The sequence below is a fragment of the Amphiprion ocellaris genome, chromosome 4, assembly GCF_022539595.1.
Source record: "Amphiprion ocellaris isolate individual 3 ecotype Okinawa chromosome 4, ASM2253959v1, whole genome shotgun sequence".
NCBI classification, from domain to species: domain Eukaryota; kingdom Metazoa; phylum Chordata; class Actinopteri; family Pomacentridae; genus Amphiprion; species Amphiprion ocellaris.
Window position 1 is genome coordinate 38,609,355 of NC_072769.1, and position 25,099 is coordinate 38,634,453.

At 40.5% G+C, this 25,099-nt stretch overlaps 2 protein-coding genes across 2 annotated transcripts in view; both read left to right on the forward strand.

Moving 5' to 3' along the window:
* LOC129348828 (extracellular serine/threonine protein kinase FAM20C-like) overlaps positions 1 to 25,099 on the forward strand; it is a 37,823-nt gene that overhangs the window by 10,833 nt on the left and 1,891 nt on the right. The gene's annotated exons all lie outside the window — the stretch shown is intronic.
* LOC111588210 (dynein heavy chain domain-containing protein 1) lies at positions 15 to 24,872 on the forward strand. The gene is made up of 44 exons (XM_055010352.1): positions 15 to 1,872; positions 2,406 to 2,791; positions 3,170 to 3,367; positions 3,500 to 3,703; positions 3,813 to 3,923; positions 4,090 to 4,246; positions 4,414 to 4,665; positions 4,936 to 5,076; positions 5,484 to 5,589; positions 5,832 to 6,031; positions 6,151 to 6,394; positions 6,643 to 6,800; positions 7,476 to 7,601; positions 7,702 to 7,978; positions 8,199 to 8,326; positions 8,641 to 8,839; positions 8,928 to 9,019; positions 9,172 to 9,400; positions 9,561 to 9,686; positions 9,812 to 9,909; positions 10,055 to 13,163; positions 13,273 to 13,393; positions 13,534 to 13,693; positions 13,801 to 14,083; positions 14,183 to 15,710; positions 16,069 to 16,174; positions 16,595 to 16,709; positions 16,819 to 17,005; positions 17,367 to 17,469; positions 17,793 to 17,921; positions 18,075 to 18,266; positions 18,488 to 18,907; positions 19,091 to 19,514; positions 19,748 to 19,846; positions 19,938 to 20,114; positions 20,393 to 20,571; positions 20,964 to 21,992; positions 22,078 to 22,252; positions 22,387 to 22,461; positions 22,577 to 22,796; positions 22,936 to 23,027; positions 23,107 to 23,256; positions 23,490 to 24,112; positions 24,249 to 24,872. The coding sequence occupies exons 2-44, from the start codon at positions 2,496 to 2,498 to the stop codon at positions 24,675 to 24,677; spliced, it is 13,467 nt and encodes a 4,488-aa protein (XP_054866327.1). The 5' UTR covers positions 15 to 1,872; positions 2,406 to 2,495; the 3' UTR covers positions 24,678 to 24,872.

The window sequence follows — 25,099 nt, forward strand, 5'->3', positions numbered from 1 at the left end:
ATATATGTTATGTGACAGACAATAACTATTCTTGAACCTTTAAATGACTGTACAGTAGGTCATCGAGAGTTGATGGCATTGCTGTAGTCATCTGGACATGCAGCAGAAGAGTTTCCTTCCTGAAACCTTTTTGATGGTTCAGTGCTGACAGACATTTTGACATGCCATGGCACGAAAAACACTGTGTATTCCTGGTTTGTGTGTGTGGCACGGTAAAAATCAATCATTTGGGGTTTTTTTATATGCTAGAAGACACATAGCGAGTAAAACAGCAGCCAACTCTATGGCTGATGATTTCCACTTTGAATTGACTCGCCATCGTGTAACATAGAGTAGTTTTACTGTGTTTGAACAGTGTCATTGTAGAGCTAGTGTGCTCTAGCTGCAGTAAGTAGGGAGGTTTGTGTAAGATTCAGCGGGGAAGGCAACGGTGTAGAGTTGCATCCTAGCCATTTCAAGCTATGTGATATCGGATTGAGTTAAACAGCATAGAACTTCAGGCATTTTTACACCAGTTTTATGAGTAATACGTGAATTAGTTATGGTTATGGGGGTCATTCATCACATGCAATCACATACAAAATACAAAAAAAGGCATTCTGATAACACCAGATACTTTATAAGGTAGAGACTCACCACAACAAGAATCCAGAATAGAAATCTGTGTGAGAATTCCATACTGCCAAAGATGTCCGATGCAAGTGTGGCATCATAAAACTGTCCTTCTGCATAATAGAAGAATAACCTGTTGGGAAAATCACTTTTTAATCACTTTTTAAACCTTATTTTGAGGCTAAAGCTACTAATTTTTATTTATCTATTTATTTTTATATCCGATTTGACGATTGATTCCAAACAAGCAGTTTGCAGTTTGGCCTGGTGACCATTGTAATTAGAGATATAGCTTTCGCACCATTCATATGTCATATTCAAGATAACTGTCTTAATGTGTTACCTTGATGTGTGTTGAGTCGCAGACAACTTAATCACACACCTTTTAATGATATCAAAGTGTTTTAAGGCATGAATGGGTTATATTCATGGAAAAAAACTTTTATTTAACATGTAACTTTGATACACAGAAATGGGTATGTAGGGATTTGATCAATGACTGGAGAGATACTTTAATGTTTTAATACCACTTGTGAATTTTTTTTATATGCTTTGACAAAGACGGAATGAAAGCCTTTGTCTCAGCAGACATTTTGTGTAGAAAAAGCACACAGGTTGTACTGAAAACATTAATGATGACTCAGTTCTGCTCTGTAATTAATTGATCAGTCTTATCTGTGAACAGTTGGCAGATGTTAAGATGTTCATATTTTTAGCATCACATCTGCACCTAAATATGCTACAATGAAGACTGATGTCTTCATCTTTAAAAAAAAAAACAACAACAAAAAACAAAACAGACAGCTATAAACCATAAACAACTTGTGTTTGTGAAGGAGCTGCTGTCACTGTAGCGACACATTTTTACTACAACCACAATGGAGGAACATAAAAATGAACTGGAATTAGCTTTGTGTTGTCCACTGAAGTACTAGAGATAAAAAATAATAATAAAAAAAGCTGTCAGGTTAAAGGCTGGGAGCAGTTTAAACTGTGCATACTCGACCTTCAGCAGCAGACCGACCAGCTCTGCACACACACTGGAGTTACTGGGAGTTACCATGGCAACGAGCCGTCGCCGTGGTTGCGCTGACAACTTCTTCACAGCCAAGGTAAGAAAGTTCACCAAGTTAGTGTGTTTCTCACCTAGTTAACTAGTCAGTCTTGTAAAACAACTACTTGTTTAGCTTTAGAACTCCCGCTGTGTGTTTTCTAATTCTCCCGGTACCTACATTTCGGCTGTATTAAGAGCAGGTGTCGGTAAGTGTCTTTAACTTTAGCCATTAGTTTAGCTTAACTCGCTAACGTAACACTTGCTAATTGCAGGTTCAGCAAGCTAACGTTACTTAAAACGAAAATGCTTAGACGTTATTTAATTAAACATAACGTTAAGCATCGTGTATTTTATACACTCAAAACAAGCCAAACTGGTGTTTTTAGTCCCATGTTTTGTAAAACGTATTGTTGATAAATGCTTATCTGCACCGGCCTCCCTGTTAACGTTACCTCACTCTGACTGGTTAAATCTGAAAACCAGTGATGATATACACACATTTACTGACATTTCTCATTTGCAGAAATAGCCTATGATTGGAAGCACACGTAGACGAAAACTTTTTCTTATTTTAATTTCCACACAGCGTCTTCTTAATGTCAATAAAATGCATTGGAACATTATCATGATGGAATCCTCATTTAGATCCATCTTCAGTTATTCACTGCAGACGTTTAGTGTAATGTAAATACTGGTGGTGATTCAGGCTAAATGAACTTATGTGTATTTTTCCTACCAGAAACTCCAGAGTTAGTCCTCAGGTAGACTGGCAGTTCACGTTTTGTGATGACCCAGACGTGCTGATGGTGTTTATGGAGACATCAGCACCATGTCTGCTGCCCCTGCAAAGGAAAAGTTCCAGGATGGATCTTCTCAGAACGCCAGTAAAGGCATTCCAAGGCCTGGATCTAAAGTTAAGAAAAAGGCCCACTCTCCTGAAGTAACATTACCACCTCTATGCCCGGATCCATCTTGTCTGTCATCTGCAGCCAGGCATCTGTTTAGTCCTAGCTCCCTTCTCAGAAATGTCTCCTCTGACAGACCTCTGTCAGCGGTGGAGCTACCTCCTCTCAGAGCCCCGGTAGGACCAGGGAAAGGTCACACAAAATGGACAGAAGGACAGAGGTACATGGCAATAATAATAATAATAAGAAGAAGAAGAAGAAGAGGAAAATCAATAATAGTAATAATAACAATAATACGGATTATTAGGTTTGATTTCATTCAGGCTTAGTTCACACATTCTGTTGTATGCAACCTTCAAAGCTTTGCTTGTGAGTGTTGTTTCTGAAATGAGCATGATGAAAATATGCAGTAGGTGTGTCTTGATCTTCACACGATGTCTGCTCGAAAAAAATATTGCATTTCTCTTGCATGATTTTATCCCCAGAGATTATAGAAACTCTGTCAGACTGTAATTTTAGCTGTCAACATTTACTCCTCACGCTATTTGAATCCTAAATAAATTTATCTGTTGTTTATGCAATTTTTTTCTTGTTTCAGTCTTACAGATAAAGATAAAACTGTAAAAGTCACAATATGCAAGGATAAAAAGAGAATGACTGTGGAAGATGGGAAAGCAACCAGACCAAATAAATTTCCTCTTACTGGCACTGAGGTTGTTCAAATCTTTACCCAGAAAAGAGACCCTGGAGACTTGCAGCTTTATTATCTGAAAGAAGCAGATGGGAATGCTTACAGGTACAACTGGAAAAGGATAATTACTACCGCCTCGTTTAACAGTTTTATAGATCTTCTCATGTGTATTATCTTTCTGCTGGAGTCCATCAGTTAAGCTATAAATTGACAAGCCCGTGTCCTCCGTGTTCACAGACCGTATGACCTGCGAGTGGTCCATTCCAGTGATGCTGGTTCAGAGCACTATATCTTCTCGCCTAAAACTGTAATACATGTGACAGAGACGGGTTATGGTGGACTTGTCAGTCTGGCGGAGTGGTACAGAGAGTACATGTTGTGGACAGCTCTGCAGAAAATTCCCCTTTTCAGGGACTTCAGACTGCGGAAAGCTTTCTCCTGGTAATCCATTTAGCTGTGTTTTTGTCTTTCTCACCAGTTACGTTCCATCTTTCTTCCTGATTTCTTAAACTTACCAATTTAAAAGCATTATGTCTCTTTTTTGTGCCAGGTGGCATAGAAATGTGCGGAAGACCTCCTTTCAGCACAAATGTAAACATCTGGAGGAAATGCTTCTTATAGCTGTGCCTCAGTTCAGAAATGCTCTTCATCTGTTCACCAGGTGAGTTAGAGCAAACCCCAGCTACAATACTAGAATACCTGAGCAATGGCTCTTAGAAGTGATGTTATACTTAAAGAAACTATCAGACAGTAGCTTTACATTTCTGGATCTGACCTTTAACTTAAAGTGTGGGAAAGTTGTTTTGCTTCACTCTTCTCTTTTATAGAGTAATTGAAGAACTAAAAGGGACACACTGGATGCTTCTGAATGACTCTAAAACCTACACATTGCTGGAGTTCAAGGATGTGCTGATAATCAACCATCAAGAGTGTCTGCAGGTTTTGCAGAAGTTATCACAGTGTCACACTTTCATTCTAAACACGGTACTTCTTTGTTTTTAATATAACCATAACGACCAATAAACTTGTACATATATAGAATATCATTAAGCAATTATTACCTGAGAGCATGACATTTCTTTTTAATGAGTATAATTTAACAAAAAGGACATTTCTTGGAACAATCTCTAATGATGCTTTTCTATCCTCAGGTGAAAGAAGACAGCTATAAGACGCACCAGGAGTTGCAGCTGCACATGAAATTTGCTCAGAGGCCAAATAGACGCTCGGAACCAATTCACCTGCGTCTGGCTCGCCAGCACGAGCTGAAGAAAGAGTTGGTCCGGTCTAAAGGCATCTTGCAGAAACTAGGAAATTTTGCAGCACTCATCCATCGAATGATTATTCAGAGTGTCGTAACAATCATCCAACAAGATGCCATTTCTTTTCTCAGTGTTTTGAAGGTGTCAAGAAAATTCTTTTACTTCACTTCTGCAGCAGTGTTCTACAGCCATACAGGCCTATCTGCTTGAAATATGTTCATTTAAAGCATAGAAGCCTTGTCAGTTTGGTCTTTACCACAAAGTATTTTCAGATTGTTGCAACATTCTCTAGAATATAACTAGAATTAATATGAATACAAAGTAATTGAAGGAGCATCAGATTAAGCTAATCGACAATAACCTAATTTATGTTTAAGAAATAAATTTTACTGAATCATTTTTGTTTGACAGAGGAGGAAATTTCAGCACGGTCTCTTCCACACTGAGCTGTGTTTCAGTGCCAATAGTCAGCTGACTTTGAACCCACCAATACATCTGTTCCAAGAAACAGTGCGTGAAGCACTCCTGAGTGTTAACAACTCCATTGTTCAGGTAACTGATACATTTCCAAAGTTGCAAATACAACAGCACTTACAGCACAGAATATTTTTCAGTAGCACATAGTGTCATTGGAAATGTGCCTCATATTTGTGTCAAATGGACTTGGTGAGTATACATTAGAATGTAATATTTCATCTGTGTGGTTCATAATGTGCGCAATCCATGAAAAGTATTTTATAAGCACTTGTGAAATGTGAAGGGCAAAAGTTAAGTATTGATATCTCCCAAAGGTTCCTTTGCACAGTTGTAATGGCTTAGATATGCTAATATGAATGATATTAAATTGCTCCACGGTATCAGTAAAAAAATCCAACAAGTAGAATTAATATTATGTCATATTTAATATAGTTATTCCATTTATTCATTCAGTCATCACACTCACCTTTCATCCCTAGTAGATGTGTGATAATTGTGGATTCTTCCTGGAGATAACCAACAGTGGGTTCACTTCTGCCCAGGATTTACCCTCAGACTCCAGCTGGATCCAACATTCTGCAACTACAGGTAGGATCATTTGCTCTGAAGTTGTTGCTGGTCTTTACATTCTGCTGCTCTGGTTTCAGTTCATTTGAAATTCTGCTGATGTAAGCTCACAGTATTCATGTGAAAATGTGAGTGACCCTTTGGGGTTTCTGGGTTGCTCCAGGGATCAGTGTCGTCTGAGAAAACAATGGTGCCACAATCTGATTAATTATATTTTTGTCAATTACTGTTTCTTTCAAAGACATTTATTGTTCTATTCCTAGGAGAGATAAACAGTGATTGGATGACTGGTGGACGGCTCAAAGAGAAGTCAGCTGTGCTACCTAAAGAGTCTTTTCAAATGGTGCAGGGCAACATGGTGCATGGGTGCTACTATCCTCTGTCCAAAACACAAATAGAGTGGCAGATCAGCACCAATGATGTTACAAAACAAGTTGAGAAAGTGCAGGTCAAGACCATGCAGGTGAGGCTGATGCTTTCAAATCAAATACTACTCAGTGTTAACGCATAATTAGTAATTGTTTCACAGAATTTGGACACTAGTCTGTTTGGCTGCAGTAACTCTTACTGTTCTCTGGATAGGAAGCTGAACTAGAAATCCAGCAGCTGTGTGCGAGCTATGCATGGTTGGTGGACATTCGTTTGTTTGTTAGTGAGTGGAGTCGAGCCTCTTTGGAATCCATGAGCGGTCAACCTGCTTTATTATATGAGGAGCTCATTAAGAAGGTGCGCAACTGGACTGAGAGAATCAACACAGTTGACTCATCACTCTCTACCTCCAACCAACTATTCATTGTTGACTGCACCTGCACAAAGGAAACTCTAGGTTTGTATTAGTTGTATGAAAGTAAAATCTTGCATCCAGTTTAACCTGAAGACTGTAAAAGATTCATTTTTAATAACTTTTAACTGATTAAAACAGCATTATCCCATACCAAGAAGAAATAAGGAGCTATTGTTCCCTGTTTTTGTAAAATTGTAAATTTCCTGTGTGATCTGTAGACTTTGAGATATGTTATTTATTTTATGTTGTAATGATAGATGCTCTGGTCCTCTGTGCCTTTGTTTCTCCAGGGCGACAGCTGAGTTCCATTGAGGAGGAAGTGCTACAGCAGCTGGTTGAGCAGATCAAGCTGCACTCAGAGAGCGTCGTATCAGATTTGGAGAGAACTTCTGCTGAATTCAAGACAGAACTGCAGGACTTACATGACTTCTTAAAATTTGCTCTTACGGTACAGAAACGCCATAGGGTGACATATTTGCATGGGAAATATAGTATAAAAGAAGAAAAACATAATGTGTAGAAGAGAAATAGATAACTGTCGATGCAACATAATCCCCTAGCTTTTGTGTTTGCCTTAACTAGGAGGGTGGAACATTCAGATCGTCTTGAGGCCCCTCTTGTGGTCACACATTCACTTGAACTGAATTATTTATCTCAAAGCCTCTGCCTCTGCAAATGTGTTCTGAATTTAGATTCCATTAGCCGAGAATAATCAGGTGATTGTCAGTGCATTAAGGTCTACAGTGCTTTTGTTTGATGGTGCATTACTACAGAACCCAAGTATAAACTTTTAGAATTGCCAATATTAAGTACTTCAGGGAAATTTCACGATAATGAGTTATGAGAGGTTATGGTTTGGATATGTTTCATCTAGTTGTCACCAAAATTGTTTATCCAGCCTATAATGACTAGAATGTTACTGCTCAAGGTTCATGAAACACCATAAGCACTGTGCAGAAAACACTGACATTTGAAGGTACATTTCTTTGGCCCCTGAGACTTTTGGGATGGAGGATAATGTATGTTGTATATTTTAAATTACTAGTCAAACATAATTCACTGAGGCATGATAAACTGGGAAAAAACAGCTGTTCAAAAAACAATATTGTTGTTTTGTCTGCAGGTGAGGAAATCTGCACAAGTATTGGCTGACATCCAGAAACGCATGGAGTACATTCACTCCCTCCATAGCACCGTGTGCATGAACTATAGGAAGCTGACAGTGCAGGAACTGAGTTTGGAAGAAAAGGTATAGGCAGGCCATAAATAACCAAACTGTATTTGGACACCTCAACTATACGAGTCTGTTTTTTGCATTGTCTGTGCTTCTATTTGTGTTCTATCTTTAGATGCTGGGCCTGTGGAATTGCTTCAATTCAGTGTTTAAGCAAGCAGATGACCTTGTTTGCCACCGTCATTCTTCAGCAGCTAAAGAACTGGACACAATGTTCTCATTTTTGGTCAGTGACATTAAAAATATAGTCTCAGATGCTACATCTGGACCCTTCCTTGACTCCAACCAGAATGCTAAAGAGATGGCCTCTAAACTGAACTGCATGTGTGCACATTTGCACACTTTGAGTGCAAAGCTGGAACAACTTAATACTAACAGTCAAAACTTACAAGGTGGGTTGCTTTGGTATAGTTTCTGTAAATTATTTTGAGATGTTACTTTTTGAACTGGAATAGTTTTAGGTTTGGTTACTTGTAGATTAAAAAATGGAACGTTAACAACATGAAAAAAGGCTAATAACAAAAGAAGAGATATTTATTGTTTTGGGGAAAAATGAAAAAGTTATGTATTTACAAAAAATTTTATTCAAACTGTTTTAATGTCTCCTATTAGAACATACTATGGATTTGACCATTCTGACTACAGATGTTCAGAAGGTCACAGCCCGTAAAGAGTTGTGGGAGCTGAAAGCTGTGTATACTACATGGTTGGAAGAATGGAAACAGCTGCTTTTCAGTGAGGTAACATCTCACATCAATCTTTTTTTTTTGCTCAATGATAACATCATAAAATGTGTTTGTCATCAAGGAAATTACTTGCAATAAACATTTTATACTATTTGTACAAAATTGAATGTGCTTATCTCTTAATGGAGTGCCTTCTTTCATTTCTTTGGGATAAAAGTGCAGTCTAATACTTTGGTACTGACAAGCACAGGCTACTCCATAATTAATACATAGTGTACACAGATTATATTTACTGTTTTTGAACCTGTGTGTCAATCTTGCCCATGTGATATGAGCCAAAAGACAGTTACCTTGTGTGTACCTTTCAGGTGGTGGTGTCACAAGATCAGGGGAAAATTTCCATGTGGAAGCAACAAGTTCAATGTTTGACAAATATCATACCCATCCATGATGCAGTGCTGCAAGAGACTTTAGAAGTCCTGGAGAGCTTAAACCATCAGCTTGAACTTCTGGCCAAGCTGCAGAGTCCCACACTTAAAGATAAACACTGGAGAGCTATTTTCCAAGGTTGGGACTGTGCTCAGACTGAGCCACATACATGCTTTTTGAACTAGAGCACATAAGTAATGTGGTCAAAATGTTGTGTATCTTGCAGACATGGGCCTGCTGTATGTCCCTGAGAACAAGGTGACTGTTGCTGATCTCATGTCTCGGCAATTTGAAACTCATGGGGAACTGATCAACAAAGTGAGTGCAAGAGAGAAGTTATATCTAGAGCAAGTCATGGCAGTGCTACTAAATGGAAACAGTAGGCACATTGTATGCTGAAACATTTGCTTGTGAATACAGGCTAAATAAATAACTGTGTGGGACATTTACACTACCTTTTACTCTGTCAGATATGCAGGGATGCACAAATAGAGTGTAACATGGAGCAGACCTTCCAAAAGCTTCGTAAGGGATGGGAAGACAGACTCTTCCAGCTGGATGAATTCACTCTCCCTGTTTGGCAGCACTGTAAACCACAGAATGGATTACCAGAGAAAGAGAAGCCCACAGAAGGCGTTGTTTCAAATGTTCAAACTGCCAGTCAAAACTCCTGTAACGATTCTAGATTAATTGTAACTGGTAAGACTAAATAACAAGCAAATTGATTATAAAGATGCAGTCTTTTTTTTATAGCCACTGATCGTGGCTGTTGAATTGCTTCTTTGGCTCCTCCATTAGGTTAAAAAAGAAATGTTCTTCTCATGAGTTGTTGGGATTTGCCTTGATTTCTCCCATTCAGGTCTAGAAACACTCCTCTTTGAGACAGAGAATGATTTGATGACTCTGTCCACCATACTGAAGTCCCCACACAGTACTGATTTCAGGCTGCAGTTAGAGGATTGGATTGAGTCACTACAAAAACTTAGTAAGGCAATAATCAAGCAAGTAGTTTAAAAAATATATAATATGCAGCATCTAAGCACTGAAACAAATTGAGCAGACTTCTAAAAATATAATGCATTATTTTTTGTTTTTTTAAAATATTTATAGGGAATCTGCTTGAGTTATTTGAAAGATATCAGCAGTTGTGGGCCTTTCTGACAAAGGTGTTTGGTGACACATCCTTTGGCGATCAAAGAGTGGATTTGGTAAGTCCCTGTGCTTTCACAAATCAAATATCTTTTTTTTTTTAATGTTTGAAACTTTCCATGAAGGAAGTTTGATGTAAGCTTATAGGTTAGATTCATATTATTTATTTATTTATTTATTTATTTTTTGTATTTTATTTTATAGCTGAAGTGCTTCCTGCCAGCTGATGAGACATTTAAGGAAATGATGGTTTCTATATCAACTGACCCTCATGTGTTACACTTTGACAAGACAAGTATCAGATTTCATGGTCATAGCCTTTGCCAGGTTCTCTCTGATGGTTTGTCTACAATGGAAACAATTTCCAATCAGATGTCAGATTGCCTTGAAGCCATCCGTGTACAGTATTTAAGACTCTGGTTCTTGAGTGACATGGAAGTGATGAAGCTACTGTCTTTTCACTCAACGCCTTTTACACTGCAGCCATTTGTACGCAAATGCTTTAAAGGGGTATGCAGGGTTGAAGTGGACTGTGAAATACCATCTAGAGATGTAAAGAGCTGCGGGGCTCTTAGTACCTCTGAAAGCCACAGGCAGATGAAGGTGCTCGGGATCTTTGGCAGCCTCAACGAACACATTACCTTTCAGTCTCCTTTGGAACCAAATCTTGATGCCTTGGTTTGGCTTAATGTCTTTGAGAAACAATTTAAGTTGACCATGATGCAACTAATGAAACAATGTGCTCTTGTGCGAAACCAGCTTGAACCATCCAGTCAAGATTTGCCCCGTGACAAGAATGTTGAGGACATCCCACTCCACTGTGCTGACAGGTTAAAAAATGTTCAACGTGTGCTAGATCTGATCTCTGAATATCCTCTTCAGTGCCTGCTGGTGGTTGAGGAGGCAGTATGGTGCCATGCTGTTCAACAATCATTCCAACAATCAAATCCTGTGAAGCTGAGCAACATAAAGGCAAACAGCTCTGCAAAACTGAGAAACCTTGGCCAGTCTATAAGAGATGCAGTCACAGGGTGTGAAAGTGGATCTCTAGTTTCCAGGTACACAATGATGTGCCGGCGTGCTTTAGTGCAGCTTACAATGAATCACACGCAGCAACTATCTCAACTCATGGAGTTACCGTGTGTGCTGGAATCATCTTTTGAGTGGCTTAGTGTGATGAAGTATCACGTAAACTCAGAAGATCAGAAAGGCAGAGATGACCCAACTTGTTACGTGGATGTTTTGGGCCATCACTTCCAATATGGCTTTGAATATTCTGGTCCAGAAGAATGGGTGATGGTGCACACTCCTTCCACAGATCAGGCAAGGCTGGGGACTCTTCTTGCTCTGGCAAGCTACAAATGTGGGTTTGTGAGTGGACCATCTATGTCTGGAAAGAAAAAAGTTGTGGGACAGTTAGGAAAAGCACTGGGACGACAGGTTGTCATTGTACAGTGTTATCCAAGCATGGGACCCGGTGTTATTAAGCAGATGTTGCTAGGTGCACTGCAAACAGGAGCATGGCTTCTGCTCGACTCTGTGGACTTATTAACACAGGGTGTCCTGTCTTTCCTGGGACAGCAGCTAGTAGACATACAGCAATCCTTCTCCGAATTAAGAAGAAATCAGAATCAGAGACCGAATGAGGAGCCAGAGGACAAAACTGATGACAGGGTCACAGGTTGCACAAACATGGTTAATCCAGAGTGCCATATGGTGCTTGAAGGGAAAAGCATTTCTGCCAGCCTCAACTACGGATGTGTTGCCATCTCATCAAACGGGCGTTCATCCAAGATTCCAGAGAGTCTCCGATTTGCAGCCAGACCTGTTGCCTTAATGCATCCAGATTACAGGATTATTGCAGAAGTAATGCTGACTTCTGTTGGTTTCTCAGAGGCCATGTCTTTAAGTCAGCGTCTGGTGTCCCTTATGAGCCTGGCCAAAGATTTCCACTGTCTTCCTGATCTTTTCACTGATAAGAGCTGCTTTCTTGGTGTCTTGCAAAAGATCATCTGTGCGTCTGAATTACACTTAAAACAAAATGTAAAACAACGAGCAATTTCACACACTGATCTTATGACTTCACAAAATATGCCTGTTCAACTTTCTGAGAAGGATAGAAAAGAAACTGAAAAGTTTTCCAAGCTACGCAGTTCTCGTTTGTCAGTTATGTGGAGTTTACTGGAAGAGACAGCTATTGTTAAAGCAGTTTTGTCTGTCTTGATTCCTGTGCACATGAAAGCCTCACAGTTCTACACCTTTTTTAGGGACACATTCCCTATAGCATCTCAGTTTCCCCTTTTTCAACATTATATTGAAGAAGCAGAAAAGAACCAACTTCAAGATGCAGTTACAGAAGAATTACAACAAAAGCAGTTTCATTGTGACACTAACATAACTTGCAGTGCTATTACACTTTACCAGACCTTGCAATTCTCTAAGGCAGTTATGCTCATAGGCCCCTCAGGTAGTGGAAAGACAACCTGTTACAGTGTTCTAGCTGAAGCATTAAATACTCTGGCTGCCAAGGCAGAGAAATATGTCTGTGAAAAGGACAGAGTGATTAAAAGAGATACTCCACAGGCAGATCCACATATCTCTGCTTCAAACTGGAGCTCTGTCGACACTTTGGTCTTATTTCCCAATGCCATGTCCCATGAAGAGATCTTTGGCTGCTTCTGTGAAAAGACAGGATGGCAAGATGGAGCTTTTGCAAAGGTGCTGAGAGATGTAGAACGACGTGAGCGCACATCTGAAATCTGCAAAAAGAAGAATGAAAGTGATAAGACACCAGTAGTGAAGTGGCTGATAATGGATGGAGAGCCCGTGGGGAAGCCTGGCTGGTTAGATTACTTGACCACATTGTGCAATTCTCAGGATCCATTTCTGTGTCTGTCATCAGGTGAAACGTTGCTATCTCAATCACACCTGAAACTACTCATGGAGATCACAGACCTACAGGATGCAAGCCCCTCCACAGTGACCCGCTGCAGCCTTGTTTATTTCACAGGTACTGATCTGTGGAAGTCCATCTGGAAGAGTGAACTGGGTGCTCTCTCTGTCAAACACAAACTCAGTCAAGGAATTGTGAGAATGTGGAACAGTCTGGCTGAAGATCTTTTCTCCAGCACAATTAGTTTCCTTGGGCAAAAAGCTTTTAACTCTGCAATCCATACTGGAAGAGAATCTTGTAAAAGCTCCACATATGGACTGCAAGAAATCATGTCATTTGTCAGAATCCTTCATGCCCTTTTGCAACATTTTGGGAAGGAAGTGGAAAAATCTGACGCAATGCTGCAAATGGACAAAAAAGGTATAATATTTCCATATAATATTCAAACATATGCAATATCATTACTCATAGACTTTAACAGTAGTGTAGTTATGCTCCTTTTATTAAGACTGTATCACTCTCCTACCAGATAAACCTCTAAATGGATCTGATACACCTGGCACAGATACCCAAAGCAAAGAAGATCAGCTTACAAGAAATCTTTTTCTTGTGGCTTATATTTGGGGATTTGGTGGACATCTGCATTCTTGGTAAGAGAAGCTTTATGAAACCTTTTTTGTGATCACATGCTGTATTATGAGAACAAATATTCAGCATTATTATATACTTGTCAATACTAATGTGTCCACTGTTCTTCCTATGCTTCTGTTTTTTTGTTTGTTTTGTTTAGCCACTGGCCACACTTTGAATTGTTAGTTCGCCAAGTACTGTTTACTTGCAGGTACAAAATTGTAGTTCCGGAAGAACAAAGTGTATTTGACCACTTTTTTAGCATCAATAGTAGGATGTGTCCCAAGAACACGCTGTTGACCAAGTCCATCATTCCCAAGGTTTGTCCTGAATATTAATTGTATTAGTACAATAAAGATACCTTAAATATGGTAATCATCACATTTGAATATTTCAACTTACAAATATCTTGAATGTATTTACATAGCATGAGAAATACACATATCTCCTGAATCTGATGTTGGAGGCAAACCAGCCAGTACTGCTCGCAGGAGAGCCTGGTTCTGGAAAAACCACTCTGTGCAAAACCTTGCTGACTTTTGACAAGCCACACATTAGTCTACCAGCCAGTCCACTACTGAGCCCCAGAGACCTGCGTGTTATACTGAATAGCATCAGCTGCCAGAAGAACTGCAAAGATACTATGGGCTCCATTACAAAACAGCCATGTCTGCTTCTGTTTGTGGATGATTTACATGAAGCCCCCCGTGGTGAGTAAGAAACTGTAGCATGATGTAAATCCATTTTAATTAGATTTTGCACTGTGTGAAGCTGTATAAGGTCAATATGTCTATCATTCCTGTTGATAGATGTCTTCGGGGAAGCATCAATGGCACTAGAGACACTACGACAGAGTATTTCCAGGGGGGAGATTCTAATATTTGACACCTACCATTTCAAGTTATTGAGCTCTGCAACCATCAGCTACATGGCTACATGTTGTGTCTCTGGATTGGGTAATTCCCACAGCAGTGTGATATCTCCACGCCTCTCACGCCTGTTCTCCATCTTTGTGCTCCCTAGCCTATCTCTGGAAGTTATTTTGTCTATCCATTCTCCCTCGCTAAAAATGTGGATGAAAGAATTACCACTAAAGCACTGTGGTGACGATATGTCGTATTGTATCATCACTGCCACTAAACATCTGTATCATGCAGTATGTGACCAATTTCAGACCACTCTGCAGAGGCCCCATTTCATATTCTCCCATCATGACCTTGAGAAGGTGTTTCAGGGAATGTGTCTGTGGCAGTCTAACATCTCAAACACAGGGGCCATCCAGAGAATGGAAAATTCTCAGCCAGGCTCTCCTCCTGTTCTGTCAAGGCATTTAGCATCAGTTCTTAACATTGTACATCTCTGGATGCATGAGTGCATGCGTACTTTCAGTGATAGGTTATGCACAGAGGATGAAAGAAAAACTCTTGTGTCACTCATAGCCAAGACAGCAGCAACACACTATGGAAATAAATTGAGTGATGAAGCCCACCCTGACAGTCTAGATGGCTCAACTGCTGGCACAAGCCCTGCTATGGATACAGCTGGCATGTGTCAACCAATACATCAGAATCCAGATATTCTAAATCTGCTTCATCTGCAGTCAGAACTGAAGGAAGGCTCTACATTGACTGAACGTTTCTGTCTGTCTGAAAACATTTGCGCAGAAGAGGCAAGCTTACAAAGTCACCCTCTGGAACCCCAGATTCTTCAGCATATGGAAGACATAATAACTAGACTTGTTTATGGTCCTGAGTTCTCTGAGGCCCTGAAGTCTCTGAATCTGCAACAAAAATTCAGGTGCAGCTTTTCTTATCAAGCACAAGAACTTGATGTACTGCTGCAAAAACTTTGTTCAGTTATGGATAGAAAAGACGAAGATGAAGCACAGAAGGCTGATGAAGGTCGCAACATTACTGCTAAATGCATGGTACACAGACAAGGGGTGTGTCAGCTGTTACATATCCTCAGAGCTTTACTCTTACCTGGAGGTCACGGACTACTAATTGCGTCAGACAGAGGAACAGGCCGTAAAACCACTGTGCGTTTAGCTGCTTACCTGACAGGCTATCAGTTGATAGAGGTACACTCTGGTAACGAGAATAAGTTGCACGAAATCCTGAAACAAGCTGGGAATCAAACTAGAGAGGATGGAGTTAAGGTCATCATACTGGTCCATGAGGAAATCAGTCATCCTGTCAGAGAAGAATTACTATTAGCGATGGCCCACAGAGCCTATCCACCGCTGTACACAGAGGATGAACTGAGGAACCAAGTTTCCAGAGTGACTACGATGAATAACTCAAGAAAATATGTCATGGACATTTGGATGTTTGAGAAGTAAGAGGAAAACCTAACTGATCTATTTCTGCTCAAGCTAGAACTGGTAGTTTTTTTGCCACTCAACCCTGTCATTTTATTTAATAATTAGAACTAGAAATACATTTAGTGAATTCACTGCCTATTAGCAATTTATTGACGAATACATGCCATGCTAATGTACTTGTATGTGATGCTGGCAATCATCACTGATAACATTCAGTTATATTGCACTAATGCTGTTGGTATGGTGATAATGATGGTGTAAAATCATTCACAAGAATGGACCAGAGGAAGAGATGTTGACTTACAGTATTTTTATAGAAAATCTAATGTTTTAACATTGTAAGCCATGTTTGGTCTGTTTCTTTTCACAAAGGACCTTGAGCCAAGTCCACAGAAATGTTCATGTGTTTCTGCTGATGCCTTTCACCGTGTCACGCTACAGTGAAATGCCTCCAAACAATGAAACTCAACATTGGATTGTGAGTATTTTTAGTAAATTACAATATGTTTCATTCAAATTTTGTGCCTGTATTACAAAACAGAAACTTTCCGGTTCATTTCAATATAAGAAAAAAAAATGTACACCTCAATTTTGATGTATACATTCAAGCAATATGTAAACTATGTCAGCAAACAGTAAGGTGTCAAAGCAGTCAATGTGCAACTATTCGAGGCAACAACCTGTGACTTGAGCACAGGAACAGGGTGCAATGGAGATGGTTCTTGGCTCTGGTGGTCTCTGGCCCCTCCTCAGGACCCTGCCTACCCAAACTGTCTGTCACGGAGTCAGCGTGCACCACATTTGGATTTTCAGCCAGAGTGTTTTGTATGCTCAGTTGTACAAGTTAGCTTCAGTAGGCTGCATTCCTTAATTCATTTCTTTACTGTCTGTGATCAAGGCACAAATGCCCAAGGCCCTGAGGCTCAGCTGCTGTGTAGAGGTGTATCAGCCATGGTCCAGCCAGACTTTGGTGGAAGTTGCTTCTCAGTGCCTCAAGACCAGTCCCCACAAAAGTGAGTCTACACATTTTCACATTTTTATTACTTGTTACTGACATTATTTTTCAAAACGATTTCAAGACATATCATTTTTTTCTTCTTTCTTTTTTAATTTTAAATTAAGTAGCTCAAGAAGGCTCAGAGGTCAGCCTGTCTGTGGCTATGGCAGGAATGCATCAGTCTGCATGTCAGTATGCATCTATCCTTCTGACAGCGCAACCTTTCACTCCTCAAACTTATATGGGGTTCATTGCCCAGTTTGGTTATCTCTTCAGCCACCTGCACAAGGAATGCCAGAGCAAAACCAACAGGTAGTTGTTGTTAAACCTCTTGTGTAAAATCTGTTTCTTTTCTACCTTTTCCATTTCTACCTGTGCCTGCTTTGTTTAACGTCCTGCCACACATGTACCAGCACATTTATAATGAGATGTCTGTGAGCTAGTTTTATCTAATGAAGTTACAATATACCGTAGCTACAACAAACTCAGACAGTTACAGTGTAAATTATGATGCTGTCAAACACAGATGCACCACAAGCTAAACACTATCTGACACAACTACATTACAAATTAGGCACAGTAACCATTGCAGTAGATTGTGCAGATCTAAGTAATATTTGGCATGAACAGAAATACAGATGCTTGTCAACAATAGTATCATTTTCATTTTCAGACTGTCTACTGTTTTGTCTCATTTGGATGTCCTGAACAACACAGCTACACAGTATAAGCAGATTTTATTAAGACTGCAAAATACGGTTTCTGAGACACAGCAGGTAACATAGAGCAATTTAGCATTTGCCATTTCAGTGGGATCATTACATCTCCCTAAAAAGATAATTTTTCACAGTATTTAAACAACCTTGTAACAATGTATTTAGTGTATTTCAGAGGCTTTGGAAGTTGAAAAACATATTGCACAACAAGGAATAGTTATTCTTAAGCAGTTTGTTTTGAAAGAAGAAATAATGTTAATGTATGAGCATTCAGAAAATATTTAAATTTGAATATTCAGTAATGTTTACTTTATGACATTTGTTAAAATTAGTAATTTAAATAGTGGCACAAATGGCATGTCCCCTTCCTCTTATTCTTGCAGCACGAGAAAGAGCTCCTCAGAGCTGTGGATGATCAGAAAAGCTGGTTCGAGGAAGCCTGGGAGAAATGTGTAGAAGAGGAAAACAAACTGTCCCACCTACAAGAGCAAATTAAGCATGCTGAAAAACAGGTACCGATTTTCTTCTGTTTCATCTGACCATCTGAGGTTGCTTGGTTGTATATAGAGTGGTGGGTACTCACGTCTTGTAGATTAATTCAAAACATTTATTAGAACTGTTATTAAAATTAACTTTACATTCACATATGGTTATTTTTTTCTCAGGTGAAACCTGTGTTCCTGTCATACCTCAGGATTCTGAAGTGTTTGAATCCTTCTGACCTGGAGGAAGTGCACCACTACAGAGATCCACCTGATGGAGTGGTGAAAATTATGGATGCTGTTTGTTTGTTGTTTAATCGTCCACCAGGCTGGGAGAGTGCCAAACAACTTCTTGGACAATCCAACTTTTTCCAGGTGTGTGACAAATATATATGTTTTGAAACAAGCTTTTGAGTGCCACAACGACTGCAGGTGTCATTGCAAGTTAAAACAGTATTAAATTCAAATTGGCACAGTGCTGGAGTTCAATCATAGTTCATTGGTTTGTGTAATAATGTACCAGCTGCTTTGGCATTGTGGGTGTTGAATTCTCTTTAATCTGAGTGGCTGTTTACTAATATATCTCCCTTGATTAGGAGTTGGAATTTTTGGACCATTATGATCTGACAAATGAACAACTGCAGCAGCTTGGAGAGATAGTTCACAGTCCCCATTTTGGACCAGAATCTGTCCGTGAGATCAGTAAGGCCTGTGAGTCCCTGTGCCAGTGGGTCCAGGCTATGTATAACTGCTGCTGTGTGCAAAAACAACTGTTGGTCAGGCAACAGTTACAGGTGCTGGCTGAAGAGGTGCAAGATCAACAACATTTGGCCGTTCAGCTTAGGAAGGAGGCATACAATTGTCTGGAGCATGCTAAGCTCCAGCAGCAGTTCATACAAAATCACCTAGAGGAGCTACTACAGGAGCTGCACAAAGCTGAGAGTACAGAAAGAGAAGTGGCTACATTAGCAGGGCAGCTGGAGATTTTTGTCAGAGACTGGAGGGCTGCTGCTCAGGTAATGCAAATCTTTGCAAATACTCTAATAACTTAATTAGTACTTATTTTTATGCTAATTATTTCTGTTGTTGTTTAAATAATTGTCCAGGCTTTGTGTGACTGCTCCTGTGTGGAAAACCAACTGCCGGTCAGGCAACAGTTGATAAAAAATAATGGTCTGATTAACTTATTCCCCCTTCAGGAGGCAGAGCTACGAAATCAAAACGTACAAGGGGATGCCCTCATCCTGGCTGCAATCATCTCCTATTTAGGCCCTTTTGGACCTGATATACGCACAGAACTGCTGAGCAAGTGGAGCGAGCTGTGCCAAACAGGAAGCATCAACATAAACCCTAAGGACCCCAGAACCTCCCTGTTCACAGACTTTGACACTGCACCACTTATCCACTGTTTTGGTTTTCCCATCCCTGTCACTGAGAGACTGCAGCTGCCCCTGGGTCAGGCATTAGGGATGAACGAGTGGCAGCTGGGGGACACAGTTTCTGCCAGAATGGTGGTTAAGCTGTTACTGTGGGGTCACAGAGGTCCTTATGTCCAGCGCTGGCCTCTACTGACAGACACTCAGCAGCATCTTGAGATAAGGTGTCAAAACGGGCATAACACAGGTCTGTCCTTCCATTTACAAAACATGCTTACCTTTTCCCTGCTAACATATCAGAAACTAATGACTCAAGTATATTACAGCTTCTGTTGTGTCTGACCAGAAGGTACAAATCTCCAGAGTCCTCCCTTTACTGTACCTATACCTATATCCTTGATTTTTACAGTTGTATTCGATTGGCTTCATACAACATAATATCTGAATTGTAAATTGTGCTGTTAAATAACTGCTCTACAGGAGAGAATGCTGAGCTTCAGAAAGAGACAGAGTTTGAGATGGTGCTCTGTGCGGATGATCCAGTACTGCTGGACAAGTTGGACCAGGCTGCTGAAAAAGGTTTCACCAGAGAAAATTAACATGAAAGAAATACATGGAAGTTATACTGTCTTTTTTAGCCTTATACTCACTCTGACTTGTTGTTTTGAAGGTTTGAAAGTCCTAGTTACTCACATGGAACGTGCAGTCCCTAGTCCTCAGTTCTTGGACAAATTGGTATGTCCTGGTGAGTGTTGCTTCCCAGGACAAAAGCAGCCTCCTCAGCTGGTCCACCCTGACTTCTGCCTCTTTCTCAGCACCCATCTGCCTGTCAGACGACATGTCAGTGGTAAGAATAATAAGCAGAGACTATCCAACTGTAGACAGGTAGTCTCTGTTAAGATTTTCAGTCCTGACATTTGTCTTGCACCAGGATTAAAGGCTATGCATTCATGCTCTCAGTACAATAAGTGTACAGGCATTTGTTTTAGTTACTGGTTAAAATTGTAATTGACATGAAGATAGTCAGACCCTAACATGAGATAACTACAAGAAATAAGTGAACTCTTGTGGAGATTGCTTCTTTTTTACTTATCTGAAAAATATGTCTTTACTCACATTGCTTAGAGATCCATGCATCCATCTTGGCTCGGGTACATGTGGTTGACCTCTCTCTGAGCACAGAAGAGATCCAGGAGCTGATGCTGACACAGCTGCTGCAGTCTGAGTGTAAAGAACTGCTGAATCAAACCTTGCGATTCCAGAATTATAATCAGTTGCTGCGGGAGACACTCATCACAGAAAAGGTGACTAGACAGCCTTTTAGCATCATATTAAGCTAACAGTTTGTCTTGGTTATTTTGCATCATGTAATCAGTAATTATTGAATAAGTAAACTCAAGTTATTGTGCTACAATGGACTTTTATTCTCTTGAACAAATAGCCTTCTTTGACTAATAAGAATGGTATTACATGCCATTACATACTATTTATGGTTGCCATTTCTCTGTCTTTGCTTATCAGTCAAAGATTAAGTTCTTCTGGAAAATTATTTTGAAACACTGCACCTAAATCACTCTACACATGAGCTGGTGCAAAATCATGTGTTTCACATGTGGAATATGTTACTGATTCACACACACTTATTTCCTATTCATAGTTGCTGTGCATCTATTTACTGAAAACTATCTTTTCTTAGAATGCTCTGATGGACTACATCCTGCAATCTGACACTGTACTGCTGCAAGACCCTGGTTTTTCTCCTCGTGTGGCCGTTTGTCTAGAGGTAATGGAGAAACTGCAGGCTGAGATGAAGCAGCTGAGTGAGGAGCAGGAGCACCATGAGTCCCTGCTGGCTGTTCCCCTCCAGTTAGTGAAGCTGGCAGCTGCCCTCTATGAGGCACTGCAGGCGGTGTCCCATCTTTCCCCTGCTTACTTCTTTTCTCTACATGGCTTCATCAAAGTGATGCAAGAGGTCTTCACTGTAAAGGAAAGGCTGTTAGTGTCATATACAATAGGGAAAGTGCCAGGCAGCATAATACCAGAGATCATGAATATGATGGTGGTCCAGCTGCTGGTACAATACAGGCCTTGTCTCTTCAAGAGCCATGCTGCGGTTCTGAAGCTGCTGGTATCTTTGGCTCTGCTCCAGCACAATCAACTTTGCTCTGAAGCTGAGAAGCTGGCCTTCCTCAGAGGCCTTAAAGACATCGAGCATCCTGAAACTAAAGTGAAACCCTCTTCTCACATGGTTCCACAGTCGTGCAATCCTCTGCCCAGCTGGATATCCCTGCATGTCCACTCTGAGCTTCTGTGCTTGGAAAAGGTCCCTTCTTTCAGAGGGTTGATTGCCTCGCTCTGCGCTTCCCCCCTCCAGTGGCAGGAGTACCTACACGTGCCTTCCTCTACTGTGACAGGTACTGTTCCCTGTCGTTCCCACTCCCATCTCTCCTTGCTGCAGCGGGCCCTCCTCTGGAAAACCATGCTCCCGATCTGCCTGGAGGGAATAGCTGATGACATTAATGCCTGTCAGCTCTGCCTGTCTGGAAAGTCAGCAGGGACTGAGGACCCTCACACTGGGAATCCAGAGGCACTCTCACGATATATCGTCAAACATGAGGGACCCATCATTCTTGCACTGCCCAATCCAAAAGACAATAAGTGGATAAGCATCCAGCCTCTTCATTTATTACACCAAATGGCCCGCTGTGTTTCAGAAGACAAAGAGGTGACAACAGACACTCATTTTTTTTTGTTTCATTTAATTATCTGTAATACTGTGCTTAATGGTTTTCTTAATGAATCTGCTTTAGGTGCAGGTGAAAGTAGTTTCTTTTGGGGGACAGTGTGATAGAGAGCTCATTCTTTCAATGCTGGATAAAGCCATTAATGAGGGCCAATGGCTGGTTTTTAACAATTGCCATGTGTTGGAACAATGGGATGATGAAGTAGTGGCTCACTTTGGACATATGATCTCTCCTGTAAAAGGTAGGTGGTGCATCAAGAACCAGTTTAAATTGCATTCGTACTATTTGTTACTTTAATAAACGCTTAGAATCCAGCCTTGTTTTTTTCGCTTTTACCTGCCTACGTACTTGTATGCCTGCCTTCGTATCACACAGAAGAGCACTGCCTGATTCACCCGAACTTCCGATTGTGGTTTATAACTCAAGAAAATGCATCACACCTCATACCAGGTACATCTGTTATGCTTTCATTACTGCTTAAAGTAAAAACAATAACCTTTGTTTAGCTGTTTTTTTTTTAATAATTGTGATTTTAATTATGGTTATCATCTTTATTATTATGCAGCTGCAGTGCGAATGTGTGCCCTGAATCTGGTCTGTGACTCTCCTTGGGACCTGAAGGAGGAGCTGAGCTGTTCTGTGCGACAGATGGTGTCCATCAATCAGCCTCCATCACAGCTAGATGTCACAGCCGACAACATGGAGTTACTCCTCCGTTGTGCCATCTTCCACTCTGTCTTGCTACAGAGACAGGCTTATAAATACTGTGGACAAATCTATCATTGGTGAGAAAATGGTTACACATACTGTAAACTGTGGATAATTGTCACATCTGCTTAGAATGACTCCAAGTATAATCTAAATGTATACATATTGCTTTCAACAATGTTTTGCTGGTGCATGTGAATTATTTCCTTTTTGAAGGAGTCAGGAGGACCTGCTTGCTTTAGTGGAAGCATACATTTGCACTGCCAGTCGCTGCCATGACAAGACCAAGGTTTTGCAAGATATAGCAGGTGAGGCAGCATGAGAAGATGAAACTGTCTCACTAATTCAGTCACTATATGCTTTACCGTGTTGTACTTTCCTTCTTAGTTAATCTAGTGCATGGTGGTCACGTGATGGACTCTGCAGATCTGGAGGTGGTAGAGAGTGTTGCTACAACTTGCTTCAGCACAGTGTTGCCTGTCTTGGACAGTGGACCTCACATCATTTCAAATATTGTCACCACTTCTGGCCACTTTGGTAACCAAACAGCTTGATCCTAACATGTTGCATAGCATACAAGCACACTGACATAACAGTATTGACATAATACTTTGACATTATACAGAGCTAGGTGCAACATGAGTACTGCATCCATAAATCATTAATTGATTTAACCAAGCAATGAGGAGGAAATTTTTCAAAGCCACTGTGTGGGTTTTATTTGTTGGCTGTATAAATGCAATGTATTGATTTGTGGTTTATGTCCTCAGATTTGTCAAGACTCCTGCAGGTTTTGAAGCAAGGGCTTTGGGATTCAACAAACATGAGTGACCCTGTCCTGTTGGGTTTCAGTGTTGATGTGGCAACTGAGTTCATCAAGATCAACAGCCACAACCTGAACAAATTACTGCAGGCCTCCCACACTCCTCTAGGAACAGAAAGGAATTTCAACACCAGGCTAAACCAGCTTGCAGTATTGCCAGCCTCCAGCCATGCTAGAGACAGATTGCAGGCTCTGAAGAGTTACCTTGCACACAAGAATGACAGCACAGCTACAAATGCAGGAGCTGTTTCTCACAGTCCACTACGTGACTTTCTCCAGACTGAGTGGGATGATCTCATTGATTCAGTGTCCTTGCTCCTCTCTCAGCTCCAACAGCCTTTTCAATACACGCCGACCTTTGCTTTCCTCCTTAAACTCACTGACTTGTCTCGCTTGGAGAGGAGAGCAGAGTTGCTCGGTGCTTATCTGTGGCACCACAGTACTTCAGATCCACCAGGTGCCTATCGACTCTCTGCTTTCAGAAAAGCCAGAGGCTTCCTGGTGGCAGTGATGAGAGAAGCTGCTAAAGTAAATCGCAAATGTATCAGTGACATGTCTCTGCACTTTCAGGTAAAGCATTATATGTAATCATACTAAAATGACCTTTTAAATAGGAGACTCAGTTAATGAAAACAGTTCATTTTCTACTTTGTGAACACTTATGAGTGATTCAGGATAATAAGTGAAAATGTTCTCGTCCCTCCAGGTTCTGTGTGATGGCACATACCCTCCCTCACTTCCTCTGGATGCTGCATATTTGTGTGGCCTGGAGCTGAAAGGGGCATCATGGGATACACAGCTAGGAGCCCTACAGGAAACACTGTCCCCTCGGCCATGTTCACTGCCACTCCTTCACATTAAGGCTCAAGTCAAGAGTACAGACACTGTTCAAGATACACTGTCTTGTGAATGTTCAGATTTAAAGAACTCCTGTAATGTTCAAGTCACAGATGTTCCTCCAAAGACTACCCCTCAGTTACCAGTTTACTACTGCCCACTCTATCTGGACAAAGAGCCGGACAGTGAGAACTGGGAACTGGCTGATGTTAACATTATCACTAAGGTTCCCCTTCATACCAAGCTAGATCCTGTTTTGTGTAATGTGAGAAGAGTGAGGCTTGTAAGTGCACTCTGATTGTACTGAGCCGCTTTCACGTGCTGTGATGTACCTAACCGATGGACAAATGCACTGATGCCGTAGTATATTTGAAATCTTCTATATTGTAAATCATTAGGATTGATGCCATATATAAACAATACATTTGTTTATTCTTTGTTTTTTGTAATAGCTTGAAATTAATTTTTCATTAAAAGATTTTTCATAATGTAATATCAGCAGTTTCTACCATTTTATGTAATCCAGCTGGGTTTCACATAGTGAGGAGTGGTGAGTACTTACTAGAACAGAATATGACTAAAACTGCTACTGTGATATCAGCACAGACTTAAAAGAAGCATTACCATGTATGTTTTAGCTTTATGTATGGTAGAATATTTATGTTTACACATTATGTATAATGCTTCAGGACTGAGGTGCACATCTGTAACCAAATCCTT

Coding starts and splice junctions, on each gene's coding strand:
- LOC111588210 (XM_055010352.1), top strand. CDS start 2,496: ATGTCTGCTGCCCCTGCAAAGGAAAAGTTCCAGGATGGATCTTCTCAG. Junction 6,395..6,642: donor CTGCACAAAGGAAACTCTAG/GTTTGTATTAGT, acceptor TTGTTTCTCCAG/GGCGACAGCTGAGTTCCATT. Junction 23,028..23,106: donor GGTTTTGCAAGATATAGCAG/GTGAGGCAGCAT, acceptor TTTCCTTCTTAG/TTAATCTAGTGCATGGTGGT.